We start from the raw sequence: 25,737 nt of genomic DNA, 5'->3' as shown, positions 1-25,737 counted from the left end.
TTGACGTTGATGTTCAAATTGATAAAAAACGACAACAACTTGAATACACCAGATACATGGTTCCTGTTAAAGCCGTCTTCTTATTCGTCACATTTTTCAAAATATTAATAATGTGACGATTAATAATGCAGCATACTCAAACCCTAAAGCTCAAACTGCTATATTGTTACACCGAAAACCTGGTCCACTGCTCCTGCTACCACTGCTACTGTGGATCAGTGCGCACGCGAATTCCATTCTCAGCTCTCAGGGAGTAGTGAGTGAGTGAGTATTGTTTTACGCCGATTTTAGCAAAAGTCGGCAGGGGGACACCAGAAATGGGCTTCACACATTGTACCAATGTCGAATCGTACCGGGTCTTCGGCGGACGAGCGAATGCTTTAACCACTAGGCTACCCGACCGCCCCTTCCCTAAGGAGTAGACAACCCATGTGCATCTGAGGCGCTAGACGGTTAAGAGTCGCATTACCATCTCATTCTACCGGGTACCCGTAAACTGCTAGGGACCTGAAGGCATATTCCGAACACAATCACATTTCTAAAGAGACGCCACATGTAACAATATTCCATTCGGACTTTGAGTGTTAATAGAAATAAACACGTACAATATGCGACGTGTACTTATCACTCGTTTTACGCTTTTTGATACAGATCGTTTTGATGCAATCCACTGTAAAATACGTTGATATATATCTGGAAATGCATGTATCATAAACATTCATCGCGTCTGCTGCAGCTTAATTGCAGCTATCTGTTATATTGCAAATTGGTAACCTTAGAAATGTACACGTGGGTATCCGTCAACAGCTGGCTATTATTGTTTCGCGAGAACATAGATGCCGATAAATCGCTATAAATAATCTACAGGAAACACTATTTCTTCATGGCAGACAGTATACTAAACATCTCTCAAATTAAAATGATAAATGGCAAACATTGTCCTATATGAATGAACAATATAAAATAGCAAATGTCATATCTATCTTATTATATTACTTCATGTACATATACGTTGATGCCGTTGCATAGCTTTCTATTAGGGACACGAGTGACACAGTCGTCTATTGCACCACAGTACACTGTGCAGAGTTGCGTCCCTTAGGCGTGCCAGAGAGCTATGGCTGTGGGTTCGAATACCAAATTCGTTCTAGTCATGTTTCTAAGTTTGTCACTACCATATTCGTGTTCACGAAATTCACCAAAGTGGTAAACGTCTAAGATTTCGAACTTATAAGTCGTCATAAAACTGAAATATTATTCAAAGTGACGTCACTCACTCACTCACTCTACGTCAACATCTACATTAACATGATATTACTCACGTTAAATATTTCACAGACGATGAATCATTTTGATATGTATCTCAAAATTATTTCGAGTCATCAATACATCTAAACGTGTTGCATGTATTTTGTTAAAACGTGTAGTGTTCACATATCATTCATTGATTTTAATTAAACACGTTATTCATCATGGGAAAAAAATATTTATCGATTCATATTCACCACAATTCCATTCCAAGCTTCCATAATAACTTATTTTTAACAAGTCTAATGTGTTCCATATTGCTATCCTGCTGTGAGATAACATATTTCAGATTTTTCAATATATGAATGTTTTTGTTTTAATTGATTAAACTGCCGAAGGTTATCACGTCACAATAGTACAATATTCTTTGCCCTGATCACAGCAGCTGCACGCTGCACGCTGCTGTGAGTAATGTATAAGGCCATTATTCTTCATATCCGGTATTCTACAGACGCCTTCGTGGTCTAGTGGTAGAGCGTCCGCCCAGAGAGCGGAAGGTACGCGGTTCGATCCCCGGCCGCGTCTTACAAAAATACTTTAGAAGATGGTACTTGTTGTTACCCTGTCTGGTGCCCGGCATTAAGGGCCTAAAACAAGGACTGGTCGGCTCGGAGTCAGTATACTGTGTGTGAGTGGGGTATTCAGGTTAAAATGCGGCATAGTATCTCAGTTGGCTTGCACTACAAAATCAGCATCAGTCCGGACTAGAACAAGCATCCACGTCGCTATATAAGTGCAATAATCTTGGACGCGACGTTAAACCCCATTTCAATCACAATCCCACAAACCCACAATCATAGGTTTCTGGCGTACCCAAGGGTTTCAACTCTGCACAGCGAATCGCGGCGCCTTAGATGCCTGGGCCATCCGTGCCCCCACTTCTCGAATGATTAAGCATGCCATGAGCGTCTGACAGGACTACATCACATCACACCTGACAGGACTACATCACATCACACCTGACAGGACTACATCACATCACACCTGACAGGACCACACCACGTCACACCTGACACGATTACATCACATCACACCTGACACGACTACATCACATCACACCTGACACGACTACACCACATCACACCTGACACGACTACATCACATCACACCTGACACGACTACACCACATCACACCTGACACGACTACATCATCACAAGGAGTAACCGCGGATGTTCTTCATCTACACAGTTCCCATATCCCCTTTGGTGTTTGTACAATTACGTGTTATTCTATATCCATCTATACAGAGAACAACGTTATTAGATCTATTCCTTTTTTCAATCAACGTGAAGTATTTATAAATGACGAATGCATGCGTACAACGAAAACAGCAATCTAGCGATATCTGACGATCTTGAAAATTCAATATTTCCACTTAAAAGTCAACTGATTGAATTTCCATATCTAAATTCTGAAATTGTGCGACAGAAAGACATTGATGAATATCAAAATGAGGGGGGATCAGATTGAGATCAGGGCATCAGGAAAAGACAGCGTAGTTTCATTTCCTCATTCAGCATCCCCGTAACATTACAATCCCCCCTTGATTGCGGCGACCAATATCACAATATCTAAATCCAGGTCACATCCGGATATAGAAAACTTTGAATTAGTGGTAACCTTGACACTGAATATAAACCGAGAAATGGTTCCAATATTGGTAAGCTGACCCGGGATGCTCGAGCTCTGTAGGTGTCGAGTGTGTTAGCCGCTAGATCAGCTGGCGATACTTGCGCCAAACTAGGCCGTGTTTTAATCAGAGCAATGAGATGGTCAGTGGTCAGTTCATATAAGACAACGATATTTGTCTCTCTCGCGTACAGAAGGTTTGATAACAGGTTTCAAGTTTCAGTTAAATACACATCCCTACGATACAAGTTCAATAGAAAATAAAGGCCAATACTCGTAAATGAGTCGTCCATTTTTCTTTCCTTAACATGTTTTAGATTTTTTTGAATATCTTTGATTTGCTATAAACAAACATAAATAACGTCAACGTCAGAAAATAATTAGTCTCGTTTATCTGCCAAACAAAATAGTAGTGAAAAGTATTAAATAGATCACTGAAGATCAGTGTCGACACCAGGTGTTCACAAAAAAGGTACACGAGTAACAACTCATGCTGCAATCAACGGCATTGTCTACCCATTAAGAGAGAATGGTATGGTCTCAAACGCTGCACAGTATCTCGGTTCGCCCCGATTATGTTTCTAGGTTTGTCAGCACCATACCCGTGCTCGTGGTTTCACCAAAGTGGTAAGCGTCTGAGACATGCATCACTCGGGCGTCCCTCCCACATAAAGGTGACATGTCGTTATATAACTGGAATACTGTTCAAAGCGGCGTTAAACCCAATTCACGCACTCACTCGTGAAGACCCGGGGTGGAATAGGTCTTTAGCAACCCATGCTTGCCGTAAAAGGCGACTTTGCTTGTCGTAAGAGGCGACTAACGGGATCGGGTGGTCAGGCTCGCTGACTTGGTTGATGCATGTCATCCATCCCAATTGCGTGGATCGATGTTCATGATATTAATCACTGGATTGTCTGGTCCAGACTCGATTATTTACAGACCGCCGTCATATAGCTGGAATATTGCTGAGTGCGGCGTTAAACAACTAACCAGGCAACCAACCAATCACTCACATCCTTTGAGATAACTGAAGCATTGATCGTCTCTATCTCACTGTTACATGTTCCTTCTTGTTAACAGGTACCCCTGGTTTGCCGAATTGGGTCTGCGGTGGTACGGTCTCCCCGCCGTGTCGGCCATCTTGTTTGACTGTGGGGGTCTAGAGTTCACCGCGGCCCCCTTCAATGGCTGGTATACGGGGACAGAGATCGGGGCGAGAGATTTTTGTGACGTGTCCCGCTACAACATCACCGAGGTAGAACAACCACGTTAGATGTGCTTACATACCGATGTTACTTATATGTGTTTAAATTGATTACATGACGTTGAATGGGATTACATTGCTTGTACTTAGCTAGATGTTGTTAGAGTGCTCGTACGAAGCTAGATGAGGTTGCATGGCTTGTACGTCGTTAGATATGGTTACATTGCTTTACAGCGGTAGATGTAATTACATTGCTTGTACGAAGCTAGATGTAGTTGCATTGCTATTTCTTAGCTAGGTGTTGGTACATTGCTTGCACAAAGCTAGATGTGGTTACGATGCTTGTACGAAGGTAGATGTGACTACAAAACTTGTACGAAGCTAGATGTGGTTACATTGCCTGTACGAAGCTAGATGACATTGCATTTCCTGTACGGTGGTAGATATGGTTACATTGCTTTCTGTACAGCGGTAGATGTAGTTACATTGATAAGGTTACATTGCTTGTACGGTGATAGATATGGTTACATATCATGTACGGTGCTTAAATACCCTCCCTCCCCCAGATAGTGCTTACGTTGCGCAATATACTTGGCATATAACAAACCTATTCGTGTTTTGTTACAGTTATCAACGCAACGATAAAGATTAACGTCATAGTATAGTGTTATTTCCCAGACAAATATGAGTCATTTTAAGTTGAGTGAGAGGACTTAGCACCATATATCATAAAACATGCGTGTGTTTCATATGGTTTGGTTTCGTACGAAACATAGAAAAACACGACTGAAGATTCAGAAGTTATTGTATTCAAGGCGATATGACCCATATTACATTAAAATAAATAAATGTAGATTCGTGAGGTTACATTTCACTCTAAGTTTCAATATACAAAGTAAATATTCAGCAAAAGTAAAATGTGTTATTTGTCTGCAACTGTACCCATTTTGTAAGGTTGGCTGTTTTTTAAGTAACAAATCACGAAATTTATCTCTCACATTTATCTCTCTTTATATTCATACAAAAGGCAGTTGTATATGATATGAGTCTCGTCTTCAATCGATGGGCCTGCCCATGGGCCTACCCATGGGCCAGACTTTGCCCATGGGCAGGCCCATGGGCGACATAGTGTAAATATTGAGTTTTTGAACAATTTTTTTTTCATTTTTTCTTCCTTGGTATGTTCCCATGAAAACAGCATGTTTAATTTTGTAAATACCTTTAACCGAGACTGGGCAAAGACCGTAGAATTTCTGGACTTTTGGGTTTCCAGAATTAAAATGGGACGTGTTTAAATAAACACATCACAAAAGACCACCTACCTAAACCCGCCACCATTCCAACCTACAATTCCATACCTGAATACTTTGATCTAGACTCCATATCTGACTCCATGTCCAGCTCCCTCCCCGAACCCCCACCTCCCCCACCACGCCCCCAAGAAACAAACGCAAACAACTCTTTGCCATCCATAACCCCATCCCAGTTCCAGCCCCCCCCCCCCCCCCCCCCCCCCCACTACCCCCACCCCCATCCAGACCTCTTCCACCCTCTCCCCCTCCAACCACCCTCCAACGCCCCGCGCAGGCCAAACAATTCAACCGCCCCCAAAATGGCTCTGCTACCTACACCCCAACCCCCCACCGCCCTCAGCTCCATACCACATCCCCAACCCAAACCCTACCGGCTCGACCCCCCTTTAGACTATACCTCCCAGCAATCCAAATATAACTTTAAAAAGGCTGACTGGAAAACTTTCCATACACTCTGCAACCAAATAAACATCCACCATATCCATAACATAGACAATGACATTTTTAACTCAAACTTCACAAACACTATACATAAAATAGCCACACAATGCATTCCAACAGTCAAAACTTCACCCAATCACACTCCTGTCCCTGGGTGGAGCCCAGAAATTGAAAAATCCAGAAAACTTAGAAAAAAGCATTAAATAAAGCCAAGCGGGACATAACCAAACTCCCCCTGGCTAGAAATCTCAGAAACTCAACTAAACAACTCATAAGGGCAGCCAAAAGAAAACATTGGGAAACATTTACCAGCTCCTTGAAAATGGGGAAACAAAATACCAAAAATCTATGGAAAAAATTTAAGGCCATAAAGGGCACTTCAAAATCCTTCTCAGCCCCCTCTTTTCCTAATCTAAATACCGATAAAGAAAAGGCAAATGTCATGGCTGCTCACTTCTCGGCCACCAGCAGCTCTGCCAATCACACTCCCCACATGCAAAACACAATAAAAAAACCACCCCACATACACACACAGACCACCCCTCTCACACATGCCACTCAACAAAATAATCAACATTCATGAACTACAAACAGCCATCAATAACAAAAACACAGCCCGAGCCACAGGCCCAGACAACATCAGCTACACTATCCTTAATCACCTTCCCCCAAAAATTCAAAAACTACTTCTTCAACTTTTTAATCAAATTTGGACATCTGGCTCCCTCCCCCACTCATGGAAAACAGCCAAAGTGGTACCGGTTCTTAAACCAGGCAAGCCCCCACGAGAACCGGATTCCTATCGGCCCATCTCACTAACATCCCATATCTGTAAAATAATGGAATCCATTATAAATAATAGACTAAAATTCCAAATTACCTCCCAAAATCTGCTTAATGAGGACCAGAGTGGCTTTATGTCAAACCGACAAACTTTAGACCACGTTTTACATTTAGAACATGATGTTAAAACAGCACTCGCCCAGAAACAATACACTTTGGCCATTTTCATAGATTTCAGTAAAGCATTTGACATGGTTTGGCATCATGGCCTAATTCAAATACTTAAAGAAAAAGCCATAGATGGTAGAATACTAAATTTCATTCACTCTTTCTTAACAGACAGAAACATTACAGTAAAAACAAAAAACACTTTATCAGATCCGCATCATTTAAAAATGGCACCCCACAGGGAAGTATAATATCACCAACTCTCTTTAACTTCATGATTGACGACATTTTTCCGCCTATAACGAAAAACATAACCACTGCAAAATTTGCTGATGACATTTCCTTCTGGACGTCGTCAACATCTCTAAAACAAATCCAAAAAAGAATTCAACCCCTTCTTAATCACCTAGAACACTGGGCAGCCCAGTGGGGATTCCAAATTAACACTAAAAAAACCATCGGCCTACTATTCAAAAACAGACACATGCCAAATTGTCCACCCAAACTCACCTTAAACAATCAAAACATTATATTCAAAAAGGAAGCTAAATTTCTTGGAATCATCTTTGACCAACAACTAACATGGGCTCCCCATATTCATAACTTGGTCACATCTTGCCAAAAAGATCTAAATTTAATGAGAGCCATCAGCGGCTCTGATTGGGGCGCTGACTAACAAACATTACTTATTATATATAAATCACTTATTCAATCCAAATTAAACTATGCTGCTCCAGTCCTCAACTCCATCTCAGAAAAGCTTAACAAAAAACTTAACTCCATCCAGTACAAAGCCCTAAAAATAGCCCTGGGCACTAGAACCGGTACCGCACTAAACTCACTTCAGCTTATATCAGGGCCCAACAAAACCCTATTCTCAAACAAATTATTACCAAGTACAACAACCTTAGACCTGCCACCCTGAAGAAATTCAAAAACAATCACACCTTAGCCCCATACCTTACACACCTATACAAACTCATCAAAACACACAAACTTGAAAACATCAATGACCCCCCCTCCCCCCCACCCCACCCCCACCCCCCCGAAACAGACCTCACCCTCCACAAAACATTCACACTACACCCAGACATAAAAAACCGAGACAAAAAAGCAATAACCAACAACACTAAAACTGGCCAAATCATACCCATATCTATACCGATGCATCCCAAACAAACAACAATATAACAGGACTAGGCTTACAGATTACACAACCCACATCAATCACCACAAACTTCCACTATACAAACTATACACACATCAACACAGCTGAACTACTCGCCATCCAATGTGCTTATCACTACATAAAATTATCTAACGACACAAACTTTTTAATAATTTCAGACTCATTAGGCTCACTAACTCAGATCCACAACAAAAAATCCAAATCAAGGCAAGAATTATAAACAACATTATTGACATACATACAAGCATCACAGAAACAAACAAAACAACAACTCTCCTATGGGCACCTGCACACACTGGCATAACAGGCAACCAACTAGCAGACACAGCAGCAAAACTAGCCATTACCCAGCCATCCCCAAGCATTAAGTTCACCACCAGTAAAGCCGAGATCAAATCACTTATTAGAAAAAACACTTTATCTCAAAATTTCAAAATTATTATTCAAAATTGTAAATCCACATGGACAAAATCCCTCTTTAGTAAACCAATCACAAAGTGCCGCAAATCCACAAGGTCTGTTCTAACAGAAAAAATTATAAACAGAATGCTAAGCGGCCAAATGAACCTAAACGAAACACTCCATAAACAAAACAGACACCCACACCCAAACTGCTCTCACTGTAACATACCAGAAAATCTAGATCACATATTCAACCACTGCACACAATATAAACAACAACACAAGCACAACTATACAACTCCCTTCCCCCTCAGTTCAAAAACAATATTACATTACTACTAAACCCCTCTAATCACCCAGCTAAATTCTCCCATATAGCTACATTCCTTAAAACAAAAATCTCATAAGCAAACTTTAGAAAAATCCCAACAAATCACAGCATTAATACTATATACAAAATCCACCTGCCCAAGCTCAGTTCACACGCTCAAGGCCGCGACTTACCCCTCACTCCTGCCTCCCCCACCCCTGCCAATAAGCCCACTGTTTATTATAGTAGGTTTTCCATCCACCCGACATTTTAAAAAAAATGTATTATTAGATATTATTATATTGGCATATCAGCTTAACTGATTATATACCCTTTTAAGTCTATTTACTATTTGCTCCCCATAGAATAGGTTTCTTACAGCTCTACTACACTCCCACTAAGTTCTCTCTTCCCCTTCTACCCTCTTTACTGCATTTCTTTCTTCTTTATCCCCCCTAATTTACAGTTTTTTTGGGCCAGCCGATTACCTTCTTATTTCCCACTATTATTTATTATTGTTTAACCCGCCTGTTTAGTTGCGTTAGTGAGCAAATTGACTCACGGCAGCTAGTGAGCCCTAGCGGCCAGTGTCAGACAGCCCAGAAGAAGCCAGAGATTAGTGTCCCTTTAAATGATACCGTTAAGAAACCAAATGATCGTACCGGGCTTAACAGATGCACAAAGACCGATATCATGTGGTGGCATGAGTTTACTGAATGTTTTAACGTTGCGGAAAAAAATATTGAAAATGAATCGGTGCGCTCAGCAAAGTTCTCCACGGATGCCTGTAGTGATGGTGGCGCAGCATATTTTGGCCATGACTGGATCTATTGTAATTGGCATACAGATTTCCCATTTGTTGAACATTTACACATCAATGTCAAAGAGTTGTTCACTGTGTATTTAGCAGTCAAAGGCTGGTGTGTAACCCGGAAAGACAAACATATTGTTGACAATACATATACTATGCATATCTAAACAAACGCACTGGTCGTGACCGTGTATCCATGTGTTGGCTGCACGAGATAGCGAGATACTCCGACATTCCGCTGCATATAACATTAAACTATAAACCCACAGAGCAAGTGGCTGGACAGTGGCGACACCTGTGTCGCAAGATGCAGCAGTTTCGACGGGCAGCATATGCTGAACTGCTATGCGCACTTATTAACCCGGGATGTTGTTCACCTAGTAATCAAAGATAGAGTCGCGTCGTACAAATATTTGCCTTTGACCGGAATCGAACCGATATCTAAAGAGCAATCTATGGACTAGATCTATCATCCAAAAGCTTCATTGCCTAATCAATGTATTGAAAATCCGGGTAGTGAATAGGTCTTCAGGAAGTCACGTGAATATCATTCGCCTGGTTCATCATGAAGTGGGGTCACCTAATCCCTTGGATATGTCCAGAGTCTCTGATATGTCGCGTGGTCAGTACTTGATTGGCTATTACGTCATATATTAGATAGAATTGATACAAAAGCAGGTAGATAAAGACACTTAATGAATATATAAGGGGAGTGCTTACCTGGTTTTCGAGCGCAACTTCGCCATGTACCAGCGCCTCAATTTATGTGCTATTGCGCAACCGCTGTCTCGCTATACCATTATCGTGGATCACGCTCTAAATCACACGCACTCTTCTCATAGGCCTATCTAGAGTGCGAGCGCATTTGAGCGGGAGCCACGGTAATGGTATAGCGAGACAGCAGTTGCGCACTAGAGCCGTTGGCAGATGGCGAAGGTGCGCTTGGAAAACTGCATTGTCGCCCAGATGAGCACTGAACTTACATATGGATTATATATCTATACTGAACAGCATTGAAAAACGCACCAGCAATAAATCTTGAAATATTACAAAAACAACTTGTGCAATGATCGATTTCGATCAGAACAGACATAGACGGATTATTAAGAAAGACGACAAAGGAAACAGGAATACCACACAGTAATTACAATTACGTCATCAGTGTAAGGAAGACACATAGGGTTAAAATGAAAAGTCAAATCTGGTATGTCCGCCATTGACAGCAACACAGGCCATGCAATTCCTTGACAATTCAACACCCCTTTAAGATCACAGGGACCTGACATGCCTTGACAATTCAACACCCCTTTAAGATGTTAGGGAACTGATATGCCTTGGCGAACCAACACCCCTTTAAGATCTTAGGGAACTGACACGCCTTGGCGACCCAACAGCCCTTTAAGATCATAGGGAGCTGACATGTTTTGGCAACCCAACACCCCTTTAAGATCATAGGGAGCTGACATGTTTTGGCAACCCAACACCCCTTTAAGATGTTAGGGAACTGACACGCCTTGGCGACCCAACAACCCTTTAAGATCTTAGGGAACTGACACGCCTTGGCGACCCAACAGCCCTTTAAGATCATAGGGAGCTGACATGTTTTGGCAACCCAACACCCCTTTAAGATCATAGGGAGCTGACATGTTTTGGCAACCCAACACCCCTTTAAGATGTTAGGGAACTGACACGCCTTGGCGACCCAACAACCCTTTAAGATCTTAGGGAACTGACACGCCTTGGCAACCCAACACCCCTTTAAGATGTTAGGGAACTGACACGCCCTGGCAACCCAACACCCCTTTAAGATCTTAGGGACCTGACACGCCTTGGCGACCCAACAACCCTTTAAGATCATAGGGAACTGACATGTTTTGGCAACCCAACACCCCTTTAAGATCTCAGGGAACCGACACGCCCTGGCGACCCAACACCCCTTTAAGATGTTAGGGAACTGACACGCCTTGGCGACCCAACACCCCTTTAAGATGTTAGGGAACTGACACGCCCTGGCGACCCAACACCCCTTTAAGATGTTAGGGAACTGACACGCCTTGGCGACCCAACACCCCTTTAAGATCTTAGGGAACTGACACGCCTTGGCGACCCAACACCCCTTTAAGATGTTAGGGACCTGACACGCCTTGGCGACCCAACACCCTTTTAAGATGTTAGGGACCTGACACGCCTTGGCGACCCAACACCCCTTTAAGATGTTAGGGAACTGACACGCCTTGGCGACCCAACACCCCTTTAAGATGTTAGGGAACTGACACGCCCTGGCGACCCAACACCTCTATGTACAGTCAATTTGTCATCACGTCACAGGTGTCGCAGGTTAAGTTTTACTAATATGTTAATTATGTCACCAACTTGTTCCCATATCTAATATTGGCTTGAACAGGCCACCTTAACTGTGGTCTGTCAGGTACATCCTGGGCCCTGGCACATGCAGTCCCTGCAAATGATGTAGAGGCAGGTCACATGACTGTCCTCTATATAGACTGCATGTGTTAGGAACCCAGCACACACCATGCCGGACCACCAAGCCATATAGCATGTCGCTTTGTTATAATTGCAGGTATGTTGAATGGGTTGTGTGAATGCTCTTTTAATCTTTTTTTATTGAAATAGGTTCATTCTTGTGTGAATTATATTAGTCCAGATAACTGTTTTATTATTGAGATGAATATCAATAATATAGTAGATAACTGTTTAATTATTGAGATGAATATCAATAATATAGTAGATGACTGTTTAATTATTGAGATGAATATCAATAATATAGTAGATAACTGTTTAATTATTGAAATGAATATCAATAATATAGTAGTTAAAAACAACTACATGGTCAGCATGTGTTAGGAACCCAGGACACACCATGCCGGACCACCAAGCCATATAGCATGTCGCTTTGTTATAATTGCAGGACTCATCATAAATAAAACATCAGCCCAGAACGAGAACTTTGTTGTTCCTGTGACATTATGGCGCCCAACGTGGGGCTGATGTAGGAATGAAGACCACAGCTTGTGTGGCCGTGAATTCATCGTATCCCTGTGGTAGTAATCACAGCAGCTGCAGTCTCCGCATGGATGGAGCAATTCTTTTCTCGTGCTGAGATATTCAGTTGGAAGTGGTAGGGCCCGTACCCCATGGGGAAATTATGATTGACATCGCCGGCATCATGTGTACACTCGCGTTATCGCGTTCGCGTTCCTAAGTTGGTTGTTGTTGTTTTAGTTTTTTTCTTTTTGTGCCAGGACAATAACTTTCTGTTCACGGACTTCGCTGAGGTGCAAGTGACTTTATACTTTTCATTGTGTTTACTTGACATTGTGATGTCAGCATGTGACTTTGCATTACCTTTGCTAGATAATTTTGTCAGCATGTGACATTGTTCTAGTCGACAAAGTGAAGATTGTGTTTGTGTATGTTCATTCTTGATTATGAACCTAGCATCGCCATTTGAAATGTTTGTTGTTCGATTTTGTTATTGTTTTACTGTGAATTCCGTTTTTGGAATACCTTTGTGTGATTATTTGGTTAGCGTACTATAATCTGGGTGTTTAAAACAAATTCAGGTCGAAGTTTACTGTGAGTAAAAATGGAAAGAATGAATCTTTGACTGTATGGAAGGTTTATCTGCACTTCATTTTCACTCAATATCCCTTAACAAGTATTGCAATAATACTCACTGACACATTTTATATTGACTGATTCAAATTTAATGTCATTAATAATGACTTGTTTGTTTTCAGACAGCAGCTTGGTCCAGCATTTATAATTGTGAATTTCATGGATATATTTTTACTTCTAATGCTTGAGAAAGTCTTTGTTGTATTACTCTATTTGTTGATTACCAGTGCAGCCATGGCTACTGGTGGGAAAGAGGACTGGGAAGGCTTGAAGGAGGAAGAGGGGCACATTGGCCGTGAGGATCTCCAGAAAATGATCAGGTTTATGGAAACATATGGCTACCGTGTGCTTCCACCAAGTTCAACACCTCACCGGGTGGCAAGTCATTCCTTTTCTTCTTCACCTAGTACACATTATGTGCAGCCACCTCGTATTTCAACATTTTCTGGCAGTGATGCTAAGGGGGAATCATCCTTCGAGAGTTGGGTTTTTGAGGTCAAATGCTTCCTTAGAGATAGAGATTATCCCACTTCCATCCTAACTCAGGCTGTTCGGAAATCTCTTAAAGGGGAGGCTGGAAAAGTTGTTCTCTTACTTGGAGAATCTGCCTCAGTTGAGGAAATCTTGGCTAAACTGGATAGCATATATGGTGTCGTTAGTTCACACTTCTTCAGGATTTTTTCACTGATTGTCAGAAGGATAGTGAGTCCGTGGCAACGTGGGCTTGTAGGCTTGAGGACACATTGATGAAAGTTAAGATGAAGGGCGACTTCATAAATGAAGGATCCGGGGATTGCATTCTAAAGACAAAGTTTTGGAGTGGTTTAAAAAATGACAGGCTTAAGGATGCCACGCGTCACAAATTTGATGATTGTACACATTTTGATTCTCTGCTTCGTGTTCGAGAAACAGAACAAGAGCTCACTGGGTCTAATAGGGTTAAGGACTCTAAACAGAAGAAGCCTCAAGTTCATTCTCAGGTTGTTGATGCAGATATATCTCAATACTTGAAGGATATTATCAAGAGATTAGAGAACTTAGAGAAAAACCAGATAAGTTCAAATCAACATAAATCATCAAAATTGGAGAAGGATGTTGGGGAGATTGTAACTAGATTAACAAAACTTGAGTCCAAAGTTGGACAAGTTACTCAATCTGGTAGTAACTCAGGAAATTCTAGTTCACGTTGTAGTGGCCAGGGTCGTGGTAGAGGTATGGTCAGTAACCGGGCTTTAAACCAGTCTTGACTTCTGTTGAGGAGCAAACAGACGTCACTGATCATATTTCCAGCTCCAATGACTTGTAAGCCTGTTGTTGTGCAGGCTGAACACTCCCACCGTTTGTATGAGTGTAGGTGTATTGGTTTCAGTCAGGATGATGCGTGGTTTCAGTGAAGTGATTCATGGTTTCAGTGAAGTGATACATGGTTTCTGTGAGGGTGATGCGTGGTTTCTGTGAGGGTGATGCATGGTTTCTGTGAGGGTGATGCGTGGTTTCTGTGAGGTTGATGCATAGTTTCAGTGAGGGTGATGCGTGGTTTCTGTGAGGTTGATGCATGGCTTCAGCAAGGGTGATGCATGGTTTCATTGAGGGTGATGCGTGGTTTCAGTGAGGGTGATTCATGGTTTCTGTCAGGGTGATGCATGGTTTCAGTGAGGGTGATGCATGGTTTCTGTGAGGGTGATGCGTGGTTTCTGTAAGGATGATGCATGGTTTCTGTGAGGTTGATGCATGGTTTCAGTAAAGTTCTCGATAGTTTCTGATGTTTCCTCTTTCATCCAGGTGACTGAAATACTGTTCACTGTTGTAGTCCGTATTGGACCACCTCTTGATCACAGTAATAAGTATTGTGTTGGTATATGTAAAGATCACATAGTTTAATCCTATACTAATGCTTTGACTCAGTTAGTACAAACAATTGAAAAGATGATGAATTAACATAATGAATAAATTAACAGTGAAAACCTCCAAGAGTATACAAATGAAAAAGAAAATAGGACTATCTCACTCAGCCACACAATCCCTCAGCATACACCTATTGCTTAAATATGCATCACATGCCACATGCCTGCACACACTCACACTTTATGCTGAGTCACCATATGCCATGTGCCCGCAGATGTGTAAGGTAGTTAAACACAATCTGAGATTTGATCATGTTAATTCCGAACCCGTAGTGTGCCCCATCGTAGCTCATGATGCCGTCTGTCATGTTGAAGGTGTCCAGTATTGGTATCCCAGCTGCTCTGACATGGCTGTTGATGAAGGCGTTATATCTGACAACGCTGCTGTAACTCTGGCCTGGAACCCGTGGTGTTTTCAGTATTCCGGGAGCGTGGGGGGAAACCCACACCAGTTTCGGCCATACTGTCTTATTTTTTGCGTATTCGTGTAGAAGGTTGATTGATGGAGAAAGAAAGTTCTTCCAGACCAGCTGTTCATGATAGGTCCCGTGGATACCAATGCCCACAAAGAAAATAGACTTCTGGTTCTTTTTACTTTTCAGTAAGCTGAGTAATCTTGGGCCGTGATTGTGTGTTATGAGTCGAACATGGATGACGTTGGTCTGGCTGCCACACACGGGAGCGGCGTAGTTTAAGTAGGAGTCGCACAGTAGCTGCATCCAGCCTGAACAGTACTCCCGCCACCCTGAAACATACAGCACACTATAGTCTCAAACAACAGTGGGGAAACACACAGCACACTATAGTCACAAACAGCAGTGGGGAAACACAGCACACTATAGTCACAAACAACAGTGGGGAAACACACAGCACACTATGGTCACAAAGAGTAGTGGGGAAACACAGCACACTATAGTCACAAACAGTAGTGGGGAAACACAGCACACTATAGTCACAAACAGTAGTGGGGAAACACAGCACACTATGGTCACAAACAGTAGTGGGGGAACACAGCACACTATAGTCACAAACAGTAGTGGGGAAACACACAGCACACTATGGTCAGAAACAGTAGTGGGGAAACACACAGCACACTATAGTCACAAACAGTAGTGGGGAAACACACAGCACACTATAACAACAAACAGTAGTGGGGAAACACAGCACACTATAGTCACACACAGCAGTGGGGAAACACACAGCACACTATAGTCACAAACAGCAGTGGGGAAACACACAGCACACTATAGCCACAAACAGAAGCGGGGAAACACACACCACACTATAACAACAAACAGTAGTAGGGAAACACAGCACACTATAGTCACACACAGCAGTGGGGAAACACACAGCACACTATAGTCACAAACAGAAGCGGGGAAACACACACCACACTATAACAACAAACAGTAGTGGGGAAACACAGCACACTATAGTCACACACAGCAGTGGGGAAACACACAGCACACTATAGTAACAAACAGCAGTGGGGAAACACACAGAACACTATAGTCACAAACAGAAGCGGGGAAACACACCACACTATAACAACAAACAGTAGTAGGGAAAGACACAGCACACTATAGTATCAAACAGTAGTGGGGAAACACACAGCACACTATAGTCACAAACAGCAGTGGGGAAACACACAGCACACTATAGTCACAAACAGAAGCGGGGAAACACACACCACACTATAACAACAAACAGTAGTAGGGAAACACAGCACACTATAACAACAAACAGTAGTGGGGAAACACACAACGCACTATAGTCACAAACAGCAGTGGGGAATCACACAGCACACTATAGTCACAAACAGTAGTGGGGAAACACACAGCACACTATAGTCACAAACAGCAGTTGGGGAAAAAGCGCACTAAAATTACAAACAGCAGTGGGGAAACACACAACACACTATAATCATAAACAACAGTTGGGAAATACAGCACACTATAATCACAAACAGAAGTAGGGAAAGACAACATACTGTAGCCACACACAGCAGTGAGGAAAGACAGCATACTATAATCACAAACAGCAGTGGGGAAACACAGCACACTATAATCACAAACAGTAGTAACAGAACAGAACAGAAGTTTATTACTCGTGAATCGCGTATTGTTATATAGAGCATACAATATATATATTTATATTTACAGACGTGTATCAGTGTGCATAAACATAAAGTAATTACAAACATAGTATATACAGCAATTGAATTCTTATTTAAAAAGTTGTAAACCATCCTTTAAGTATTTCGCCAGCTTTATTACAAGAGGTTTGTAGGAGCAAACCATAAGCTGATTAAATTTTTCAATAGTGGGATACTTACAATAATAACTCGGGAGATATTTATTTCTTAATTCATGAAGCGATGGACATTGTAAAAGAAAGTTGAATTCGTCTCCAATATAACTGTTGCATAATCTCTGATCTTTATTAACACTGAACCATCTTCCCTTTTCAATTGGTAATCTGTGATTAGCTGATCTAAATTTGACTATCCACTTCGCTAAGTTGTATGGTAATGATAATAAATATTCCTCAAGGCGAGGCTTATCTTTGAACATGGTATAGTATTTACCCTTGGAAGATAAAGTAGCAGATTCATTCCATTTTTGATAAAAGTTATCTAACAAGATGGCTTTAGTATTTGCCTTTAACCAAGTTAAACTTGGGAAGGGCTGGGTGTCCCAAATCCAATTCAAACCAACCTTATACAAAATATCTCTTACTCTTGTTAACCATACAAAATGTATATTATTTGTGGAATTAATATGAAAAAGAAGTCGATACATTCTACTGGACAATGTTTCAGAATTTAATATGATCTTTCCCCAAAATGCAACCATTCTGACTTTTATTTGAATTTCTAGAGGATACCTTCCAAGCTCACCGTAAACCATGTAGTCAGGCGTGGATTGCTTTAATCTTAAGATAAATTTGCAAAATTTTAAGTGAACACGTTCTATAATTGTTACACTCTCATATCCCCAAATTTCAGCTGCATATAGAAGAATCGGTTGTACTAACTGGTCGAAGAGTTTAAGTTGACAATCAATTGAAATATCCAGCAATTGTGTCTTTCTGAAGATAGCGTACATTGCTTTTGAAGCTTGGTCTGATAATGTCTTCATCGCTTTACTAAATCTACCAGTGTTACTAAAAGTTATACCAAGATACGAAAATTCTTTCACAATATCTAACAGACTTTGTTGAAAATAAAATTGTAAATTTCTAGTATTGTGGCGTTTGGAAAAGACTATTACTTTTGTTTTTGAAATATTTACCTTAAGTTTCCATAATTCACAATACTCTTCAAAAGCATAAAGTGCTCTTTGCAATTCACATGCTGATTCAGCAAGCAATACTGTGTCATCAGCATATAACACAATAAAGAGCTTTACATATAAACTTAATTGCAAATCGAACTTTTCGCTTACATATTTTAAACCGGATACATCTTTATTTTCAAGGAACGTTTCTAGATCATTTAAGAAAAGGGCAAACAGGAACGGTGACAAGTTTTCACCCTGTCTCACGCCAATCTTACAAAAAAATAAAGAAGAGTTATTTCCTTCCAGGGAAACATATGATTTTATACCTTGATACATATTATATATAACATTAAAACACTTCCCACCAAGATTTGAGTTTAGCATTTTGAACCATAGACTGTTTCTATCAATAGTATCAAAAGCTTTACTAAAATCAATAAAAGCACAGTATAATTTCTTGTTCTGGTTTAAGTACAGTTCAATTAAGAGTTTTGATACAAAAATATTGTCAAGAGTTGAGTATTTCTTCCTGAAGCCGGTTTGGTTTTCCTTTATAAGATTGAGTCCGAGAAAGCTTGGAGGCGATCGGAGATTATTGAGGTGAATAACTTGCCGAGGCAGCTTACTATCGTTATGCCCCTATAGTTACCAGGGTCGCTTGGGTCACCTTTGTTTTTATATATGGGCTTTATTTCACCAATTAACCACCTGTCGGGTAGTGGGGGGAACACACAGCATACTACAATCACAAACAGTAGTTGGGAAACACTATAATCACAACAGTAGTGGGGAAACACAGCACACCATTATTACAAACAACAGTAGGGAAACACAGCACACTGTAATCACAAACAGCATTGGGGAAACTATTTTACATATGTCCTGGTTTGTATGTCCTTAGTGTACCTGTGTCCTCAGTGGACCTATGTTCTCAGTGTATCTGTGTCCTCAGTATGTAACTGTCCCTGTGTGACAGCATCCTCAGTCTACCAATGTCCTCAGTGTACCAGTGTTCTCAGGCTACCAATGTCCTCAGTGTACCAATGTCCTCAGTCTACCAATGTCCTCAGTGTACCCATGTTCTCAGTCTACCAATGTCCTCAGTGTACCAGTGTTCTCAGGCTACCAATGTCCTCAGTGTACCAATGTCCTCAGTCTACCAATGTCCTCAGTCTATCAATGTCCTCAGTGTACCAGTGTTCTCAGTCTACCCATGTCCTCAGTCTACCAATGTCCTCAGTCTACCAATGTCCTCAGTCTATAAATGTCCTCAGTCTGCAAATGTCCTCAGTCTGCAAATGTCCTCAGTCTACAAATGTCCTTAATGTACCCATGTCCTCCGTGTACCCATGTCCTGAGTGTGCCAATGTCCTCACTGTTCCAATATCCCTCGTCTACCAAAATTCCTCAATGTACCTATGTCCGCAGTGTACCAATGTCCTCAGGGTGTAAATGTCCCCGTGTACAAGCATCCCCAGTGCACTAATGTCCCAAGTGCACCAATATCCTGAGGACACCTCAATGTCCTCACAGTACTTTTTTTAAAGGACTTCTGAGCTACTTTACGTCAGATGTACCCCCTGCTAAATTTGGCATTCATGATAAGAATAATAGAAAACAACGGGCTGTATTGCCTTTTACATCAAATATGGAAACGTGGACCTATTGTGCGTAAAAGCCAAATAGCAATGAAAATTATATGAGTATATCGCTGAAGGTCTGTGATGACCCAAGGTGTTAGGAAAGTGTTAGCATGACCTACCCCACCTTGCACAAAAAGTGTGGGGTTGTAGCCTGACACCTTACAGCAGTGCCCCTATGATGTGGCGGCGGCAAGGGACGGGCCAGAATAGCGACAGCGCATTTACTTATTTTGTTGAAACCAAAGACGAATTTCTAGTATTATAAAAATCGGGGACCCAGCTCAAGTAATTGTATCATAGGCCAAAAGTTATGGCAACCGAAACATGCATCCAAAGGGTGTCCCAATGAACAATGGAATTTGTTTTATTGACAAGGCGTGACAGCACCCGGACATTTATATCACTTATTGGTCAGAACGGAAACAAGACACATTCAATGTAGGTCAAGTTGTATATTCAATGGAAGTATGATGGCTTGATGGTTATACACCTGCAGAATAGCTGTCACATTGCTGCTTTACACAACTTTTGTGGTAGGGCGACTAACGTGATCGGGTTGGCAGGCTCGCTTACTTGCTGACTTTGTTGATCATCGTATCCCAGTTGCGTAAAATCGACGCTCATGATGTCAATATTGCTGGAATAGAGCGGAATACGGCGCTAACAAACAAACAAACAAACCTGTTGGTGTTGTAGACTTTAGCGTGGAGTCCTTATAGTTGTCAGTGAGGATTTGGACAGTCACTGTGTACATCTGCCTCAAGAACGAGTCCCCGATGTAGTAGATAGTAGCCCCTTTAATTAGTTCACACGCTTCATCTTTGTTCAATATTGAGATCTGACAATTAGGGCTGGATGGTTTCCAATCAGCAAGTTCAGCATTAATAGGCCTGCGCATGTCAAAACAGTTCTCACACATACATTCCTTCACTGTCTTATACACGCACCTGTTGTTATAGCAACATGGTGTTGGACCAAACGGATCACACAGGGGTCGGAACCACAGAGCCTGGTGTTGTAGGCCTTTCAGAAAGTCAAAAGTTGTATTTCCACAAACACCATCGGGGCGTGCCAAGGTTGTTGGTACAAAATACTTTCCCCTTGAAGCTATCAAGAATCTTTCAACTTTCTCTCTTTCTTCAAACGTCGCACTCCTCGGTGTCCACGCTCCTCGCACCATTTCGTCCAAAACGTTTTTGCACTCGATCTGTGAACCATTTTGGAAGAGAAAACGAAAATAATTGTAGTTTTTAAAGTTAACATTCAGGATGGTAGTGAAGACAAGGAGTCCAGTCCCCACAGCGATGAGGAATGGCACATGACCCCTTCTCGGCATGACTTCAACACCGGCGATGCCCACTCTGTATGTGTCCTCGTGGAAGGTGGGTGGCTTAGTGGTGAAATCTTGATATCAGTTCAGTATGACAATGAAAGATTGTGTTAATATTTGGTAAACATAATCTGGCTCTGTCCACCGAAAAGGTCCACAGTTATTCCTTTTGTGCGTCACTGGAACAGAGAATTTATAATGATATATTTTAAAATAGTATCCCCTATAAGCGAGTTAAATAAAAAAGCATGCGGATTGTTGACGTAATGGTAACATCATTGTTGACTTGACGCTAACATCAATTTTTGACGTAATGCTAACACCATTGTTGACATAATGCTAAGTCTATTGTTGAGGCAATACTAACATCATTGTTGATGTAATGCTAACACAAATGTTGACGTAATGGTAAGACCATTGCTGACGTAATGCTAACATCATTGTTGACGTAATGCTAACATCATTGTTGACGTAATGCTAACATCATTGTTGACGTACTGCTAACACCATTGTTGACGTAATGTTAAGGCAAATGTTGACGTAATGCTACCGCCGTTTTTGACGTTATGATAAGACCATTGTTAACGTAATGATAACATTGGTAACATAACCATTGCTGACGTAATGCTAAGGCCATTGCTGACGCCACAGTAGGTGACGACGCCACGCCCTAGCAGGGTAGATGACGTGTAGATGATGCCTCTAGAAGACGCTGCTTATTTCGTATTGTGCCCTGAGAAAAGTGGACATTTTCAATCATAACTAAGTGACACATAAATCTGCCATGAAATAAACATGTTAATTGCAGAAAAGGCGGTCGTCATTTATTAAACAACTATAAACGTTCCTATACAACACTTATTTTACTAAACTCATTCAAATGGTAATACATTTAACTCCATTTATCTGTATATATTAAAGACATCATTCATTATAGATATTCCAATAACACTTACATTATTTAGTTTTCAACTTACACCAACGCCTTCGATAAGTCACTTATCTTTTGGGCATATTGGAAAATAACATGTGATCTTGCGATAGAACTGAACCCGCTTTGAATTATTCATATCAACATACGTTTTGTGTGGAGTATTTAACAACAGTAACGACATGTGGCGGTTGCTAAACACACCGTCTCCGTCTAATTCAGCTAGGCCGTAATTTAATCACAACTTTGTTGGTTCGATGGTGTATAACAAGAAACTTGTTTTATTTCTAATTTCTTTGTGAGTGTACATGAAATGCTTAAATCATACTTACTTCATTTAATAGCAGATAAAAGTGAAGATTATCAGTCAAGCCAAATCAGTGCAGTGAAAAGAGCTAAATCACATAATGAATGTTGGAATCAAAACGATGGACATAGGAGGTGGGAGCACGCAGAAAGAAAATTGCTACAATGCCTTGTGTGTGGGAAATAGGGACAAAAGCAAGACATGTGTTTTGATAGACCATATATGTCAAATTTAAACTAGATGGTGCTGAGGTAAAGGGCCATCATCTGAAAGAATGAGTGAAAAGGGCACGAAAGGTGTTTTGGATACATTTCACGACATTTCTGTGTGTGCTAATGATGAACCTCTGTGGCACTATTCAAGTATGCATCACAATTTTGAGGTTGTACAGAGATTACCTATATGCAAGGTTTTAGCTCAAAATTGTTTGATCTTGTCACAATTAAAAGTCTAGATTGATTTAGACAATTTGGAATTGAGAAAACAAGAAGAGGAAAGGTTTAGCACTGAGACAGAATCTACAAAGAAGACTATGTGTATGGTGTCTACAAAGAAGACTGTGTTTAGGGTGTCTTAAGCTGAGACAGTTGTACCACCTGGACATAAAATGATTAATGCAGGGAAAGTGAAATCTACTTAAGTGGAACACTAGCTCCCAATGGTGTTTTTAAACCGAATTTGGGATTTAGTGTAAAAGAGTTCCACTGTAGGATAATGATGACTTTTCAGTGACATCTGAACTCAATACATTGACCACGTTGAATGGAGATCAGTATCAAATGTCATGTGCTGTAAACACACAAGATTCTCAGACATTAAATGACCGCTTGAAATACATTTTGAAAAGATGCCACTTTGAGAAAGATTGCCAAGGTTAAGAGCATAGAAAATTAATTAATCTTCTTGCGAACTTCGAAGATGTGTTTGCTTTGGGACCTCATGAGTTGGGTAAAACAGATATTATTACTCATCCAATAAACACTGGAAATTCACCACCTATTCGTCAGGCTGCAATATCTTTACCAGCATCAAAGAGGTCAGAAGTAAAGGGACATTTAGAGAAAAGATGCAATCAGTCCGCCCCGCAGTCCATGGGCATCGCCAACAGTTCTGTTTTCCGAGTAAAATAAATCCACGAAGTTTCTATAGATTTTCGAAACATTAATGAGATTTCGAAGAAGGGTGCTTTTTCGATCAGGAACATTTGAAGACACATTTGATTGCTTAGCCGGCAGTCAGTTCTACTCAACCTTGGATTTAATATCAGGCAATTGGCAAGTCGCGATGGACGAACAAGGTTAAGTGAAAACGTCATTTCGAACACTGTATAGCTTGTACCATTTCAATGTAATGTTCTTTGGGCTGACTGGATGTGATTATGTTCTGTAGGAGCACTGATGTACACATGACACGACTTACAACTGTATTGGATGGTCTTCGAGAAGCTAGTTTGGGATTAAACCCTGGAAAGTGTCATTTCATGAAGATGTGCGTTTCATGTCTGGGGCACATTATATCTCAAAATGGTGTTGAAACAGATCCGGAGAAAACTAGAGTTGTTCGTGAATGGCCAACACCTTCAACAGTAAATGAAGTCCTTCGATTCTTGGATTTTGCATCATACCAAGAAACATTTGGCAGAAATTATAGCTCCACTCCTGTATGTGCACTCAGACAAGACAGAGAATAGAAAGTTGATTGTTCATATGGAGGTCTTGTAGAAAAGATTTTGCAGAATGTACACAGCGCTGAAACTGGTGGTCACTTGGAATCTGCAAAGACACTGGAAAAAGATCAAGCAAACGTATTCCTGGCTATGGATGGACACTGAGGTGGAAGAGAGTGTGAGTTTGGTTTTACGCCACTTTTAGCAATATTCCATCAATATCACTGCAGGGGACACTAGAAAGGGGCTTCACACATTGTACCCATGCAGCAAAAAAATCGAACCCGGGTCTATTTTGTGGCCAGATGACGATGACATTGAGACAATGTGTGTTTATCCGTCAGCCAGAGATGAGGAAGTTGTCCAAGTACCTTCCTCATACAAGGAGGAGAAAACCCACATTAGTATGGCCTGAACTATTCTTGTGTTAATAGAGATAGATACATGTGAAGTGTTCATCATAGTGAAGAATGGAACTGTGTTATAATGGAATATGTGTAAATATTTGTATAGTTTGTGATCAGCTTGATTTTGAAGAAGGGCCACAAGAGTTATGCCCCTTTGTAAACAGACAGTTTGTCCATCTCACACAGTGTAGATAGAATGATCATGTATCCTTAGTTACGGTATGTATATCTGTTCCTCGTGATTGTGATGTCATGTACATGTGTTTACTGCTGTCATGGTAATGCCAGTTGGGCTAAGGAGTCAGATATCACGTTTTCAACTACAGTCATCGTTGTTGTGATTGTTGACTAATTATTTAAGATGAGGTGCAACAATGTATTGATAATAGCCAAAAAGGTGGTCTCAACAAAAATGAGAAACTCATTTATGACCTCAATTACAGAACTAAAATGAAAACAAATTGGGACCAGAAGTATATCTGTCAGCTATTTGAGGAGGCAGGTCACATCTCAAGCGACACATGTTTCAGGGCGCGGGTGGCCCAGTCGTCTAAGGCGCCGCAACTCGCTGTGCAGAGTTGCGTCCCTTGGGCACGCCAGAAACCTATGATTGTGGGATCGAATCCCGGTTCGCCCCGAATATGTTTCTAGGTTTGTCAGCACCATACCCGTGCTCGTGGGTTTTAACCGAAGTGGTAAACGTCTGAGACCTGCATCACTTCGGGCTTTCCTCCACATTAAACTGACACCCGTGATATAACTGGAATACTGTTAAAAGTGGGGTTAAATTTTCGGCTTGACGGACACCTGAATGGATTGGAAAGAAGCTGGAGATGGAGTGACCTTTTTGAATACAAGACTTAATATTGCTGTACATATTTTGTACTAGCGTGAGAAATTTACCTGTGATTCCATATTTTAGTAATTTTTACCAAAGCTAATCAATCCAGACATTATAAAACGTCTTTCAAAAATCAGTGAAAGCACAGTAAAGCTTCCGTTTATTATATTTTAAGATATTCATAAGCATGTTGATTTAAAAAAATATTATGGTTGTTGAAAACTGT

General features: G+C 41.1%; 2 protein-coding genes across 21 annotated transcripts in view; one reads left to right on the top strand and one right to left on the bottom strand.

Moving 5' to 3' along the window:
• LOC124116740 overlaps positions 1-10,427 on the bottom strand; it is a 178,995-nt gene extending 168,568 nt beyond the window's left edge. For 7 of the 17 annotated variants that reach the window (XM_048399499.1, XM_048399491.1, XM_048399501.1 and 4 more), the window contains exon 1: positions 10,283-10,426. The gene's annotated coding sequence lies outside the window, so the exon portion shown is untranslated. Of the gene's footprint in view, positions 1-3,954; positions 4,082-10,282 lie in introns of those variants that run through there. The other 10 variants (XM_048399488.1, XM_048399481.1, XM_048399484.1 and 7 more) reach the window with 5 other exon arrangements.
• LOC124116743 overlaps positions 1-24,995 on the top strand; it is a 50,381-nt gene extending 25,386 nt beyond the window's left edge. Inside the window, exons 1-4 of one of the 4 annotated variants that reach the window (XM_046478221.1) lie at positions 4,065-4,196; positions 13,429-13,579; positions 21,297-21,411; positions 24,136-24,995. In XM_046478221.1, coding sequence (XP_046334177.1) covers positions 4,126-4,196; positions 13,429-13,579; positions 21,297-21,411; positions 24,136-24,287 — 489 coding nt within the window. In that variant the 5' untranslated portion in view covers positions 4,065-4,125 and the 3' untranslated portion in view covers positions 24,288-24,995. Of the gene's footprint in view, positions 1-4,021; positions 4,197-11,453; positions 12,144-12,491; positions 12,994-13,428; positions 13,859-21,296; positions 21,412-22,634 lie in introns of those variants that run through there. The other 3 variants (XM_046478222.2, XR_007222137.1, XR_007222138.1) reach the window with 3 other exon arrangements.
• The last annotated feature ends 742 nt before the right edge of the window (positions 24,996-25,737 follow it).

Source organism: Haliotis rufescens, unplaced genomic scaffold, assembly GCF_023055435.1.
Source record: "Haliotis rufescens isolate VD_foot unplaced genomic scaffold, xgHalRufe1.0.p SCAF_2, whole genome shotgun sequence".
Taxonomy (NCBI): domain Eukaryota; kingdom Metazoa; phylum Mollusca; class Gastropoda; order Lepetellida; family Haliotidae; genus Haliotis; species Haliotis rufescens.
This window is presented reverse-complemented; position numbering and strand designations above follow the sequence as displayed.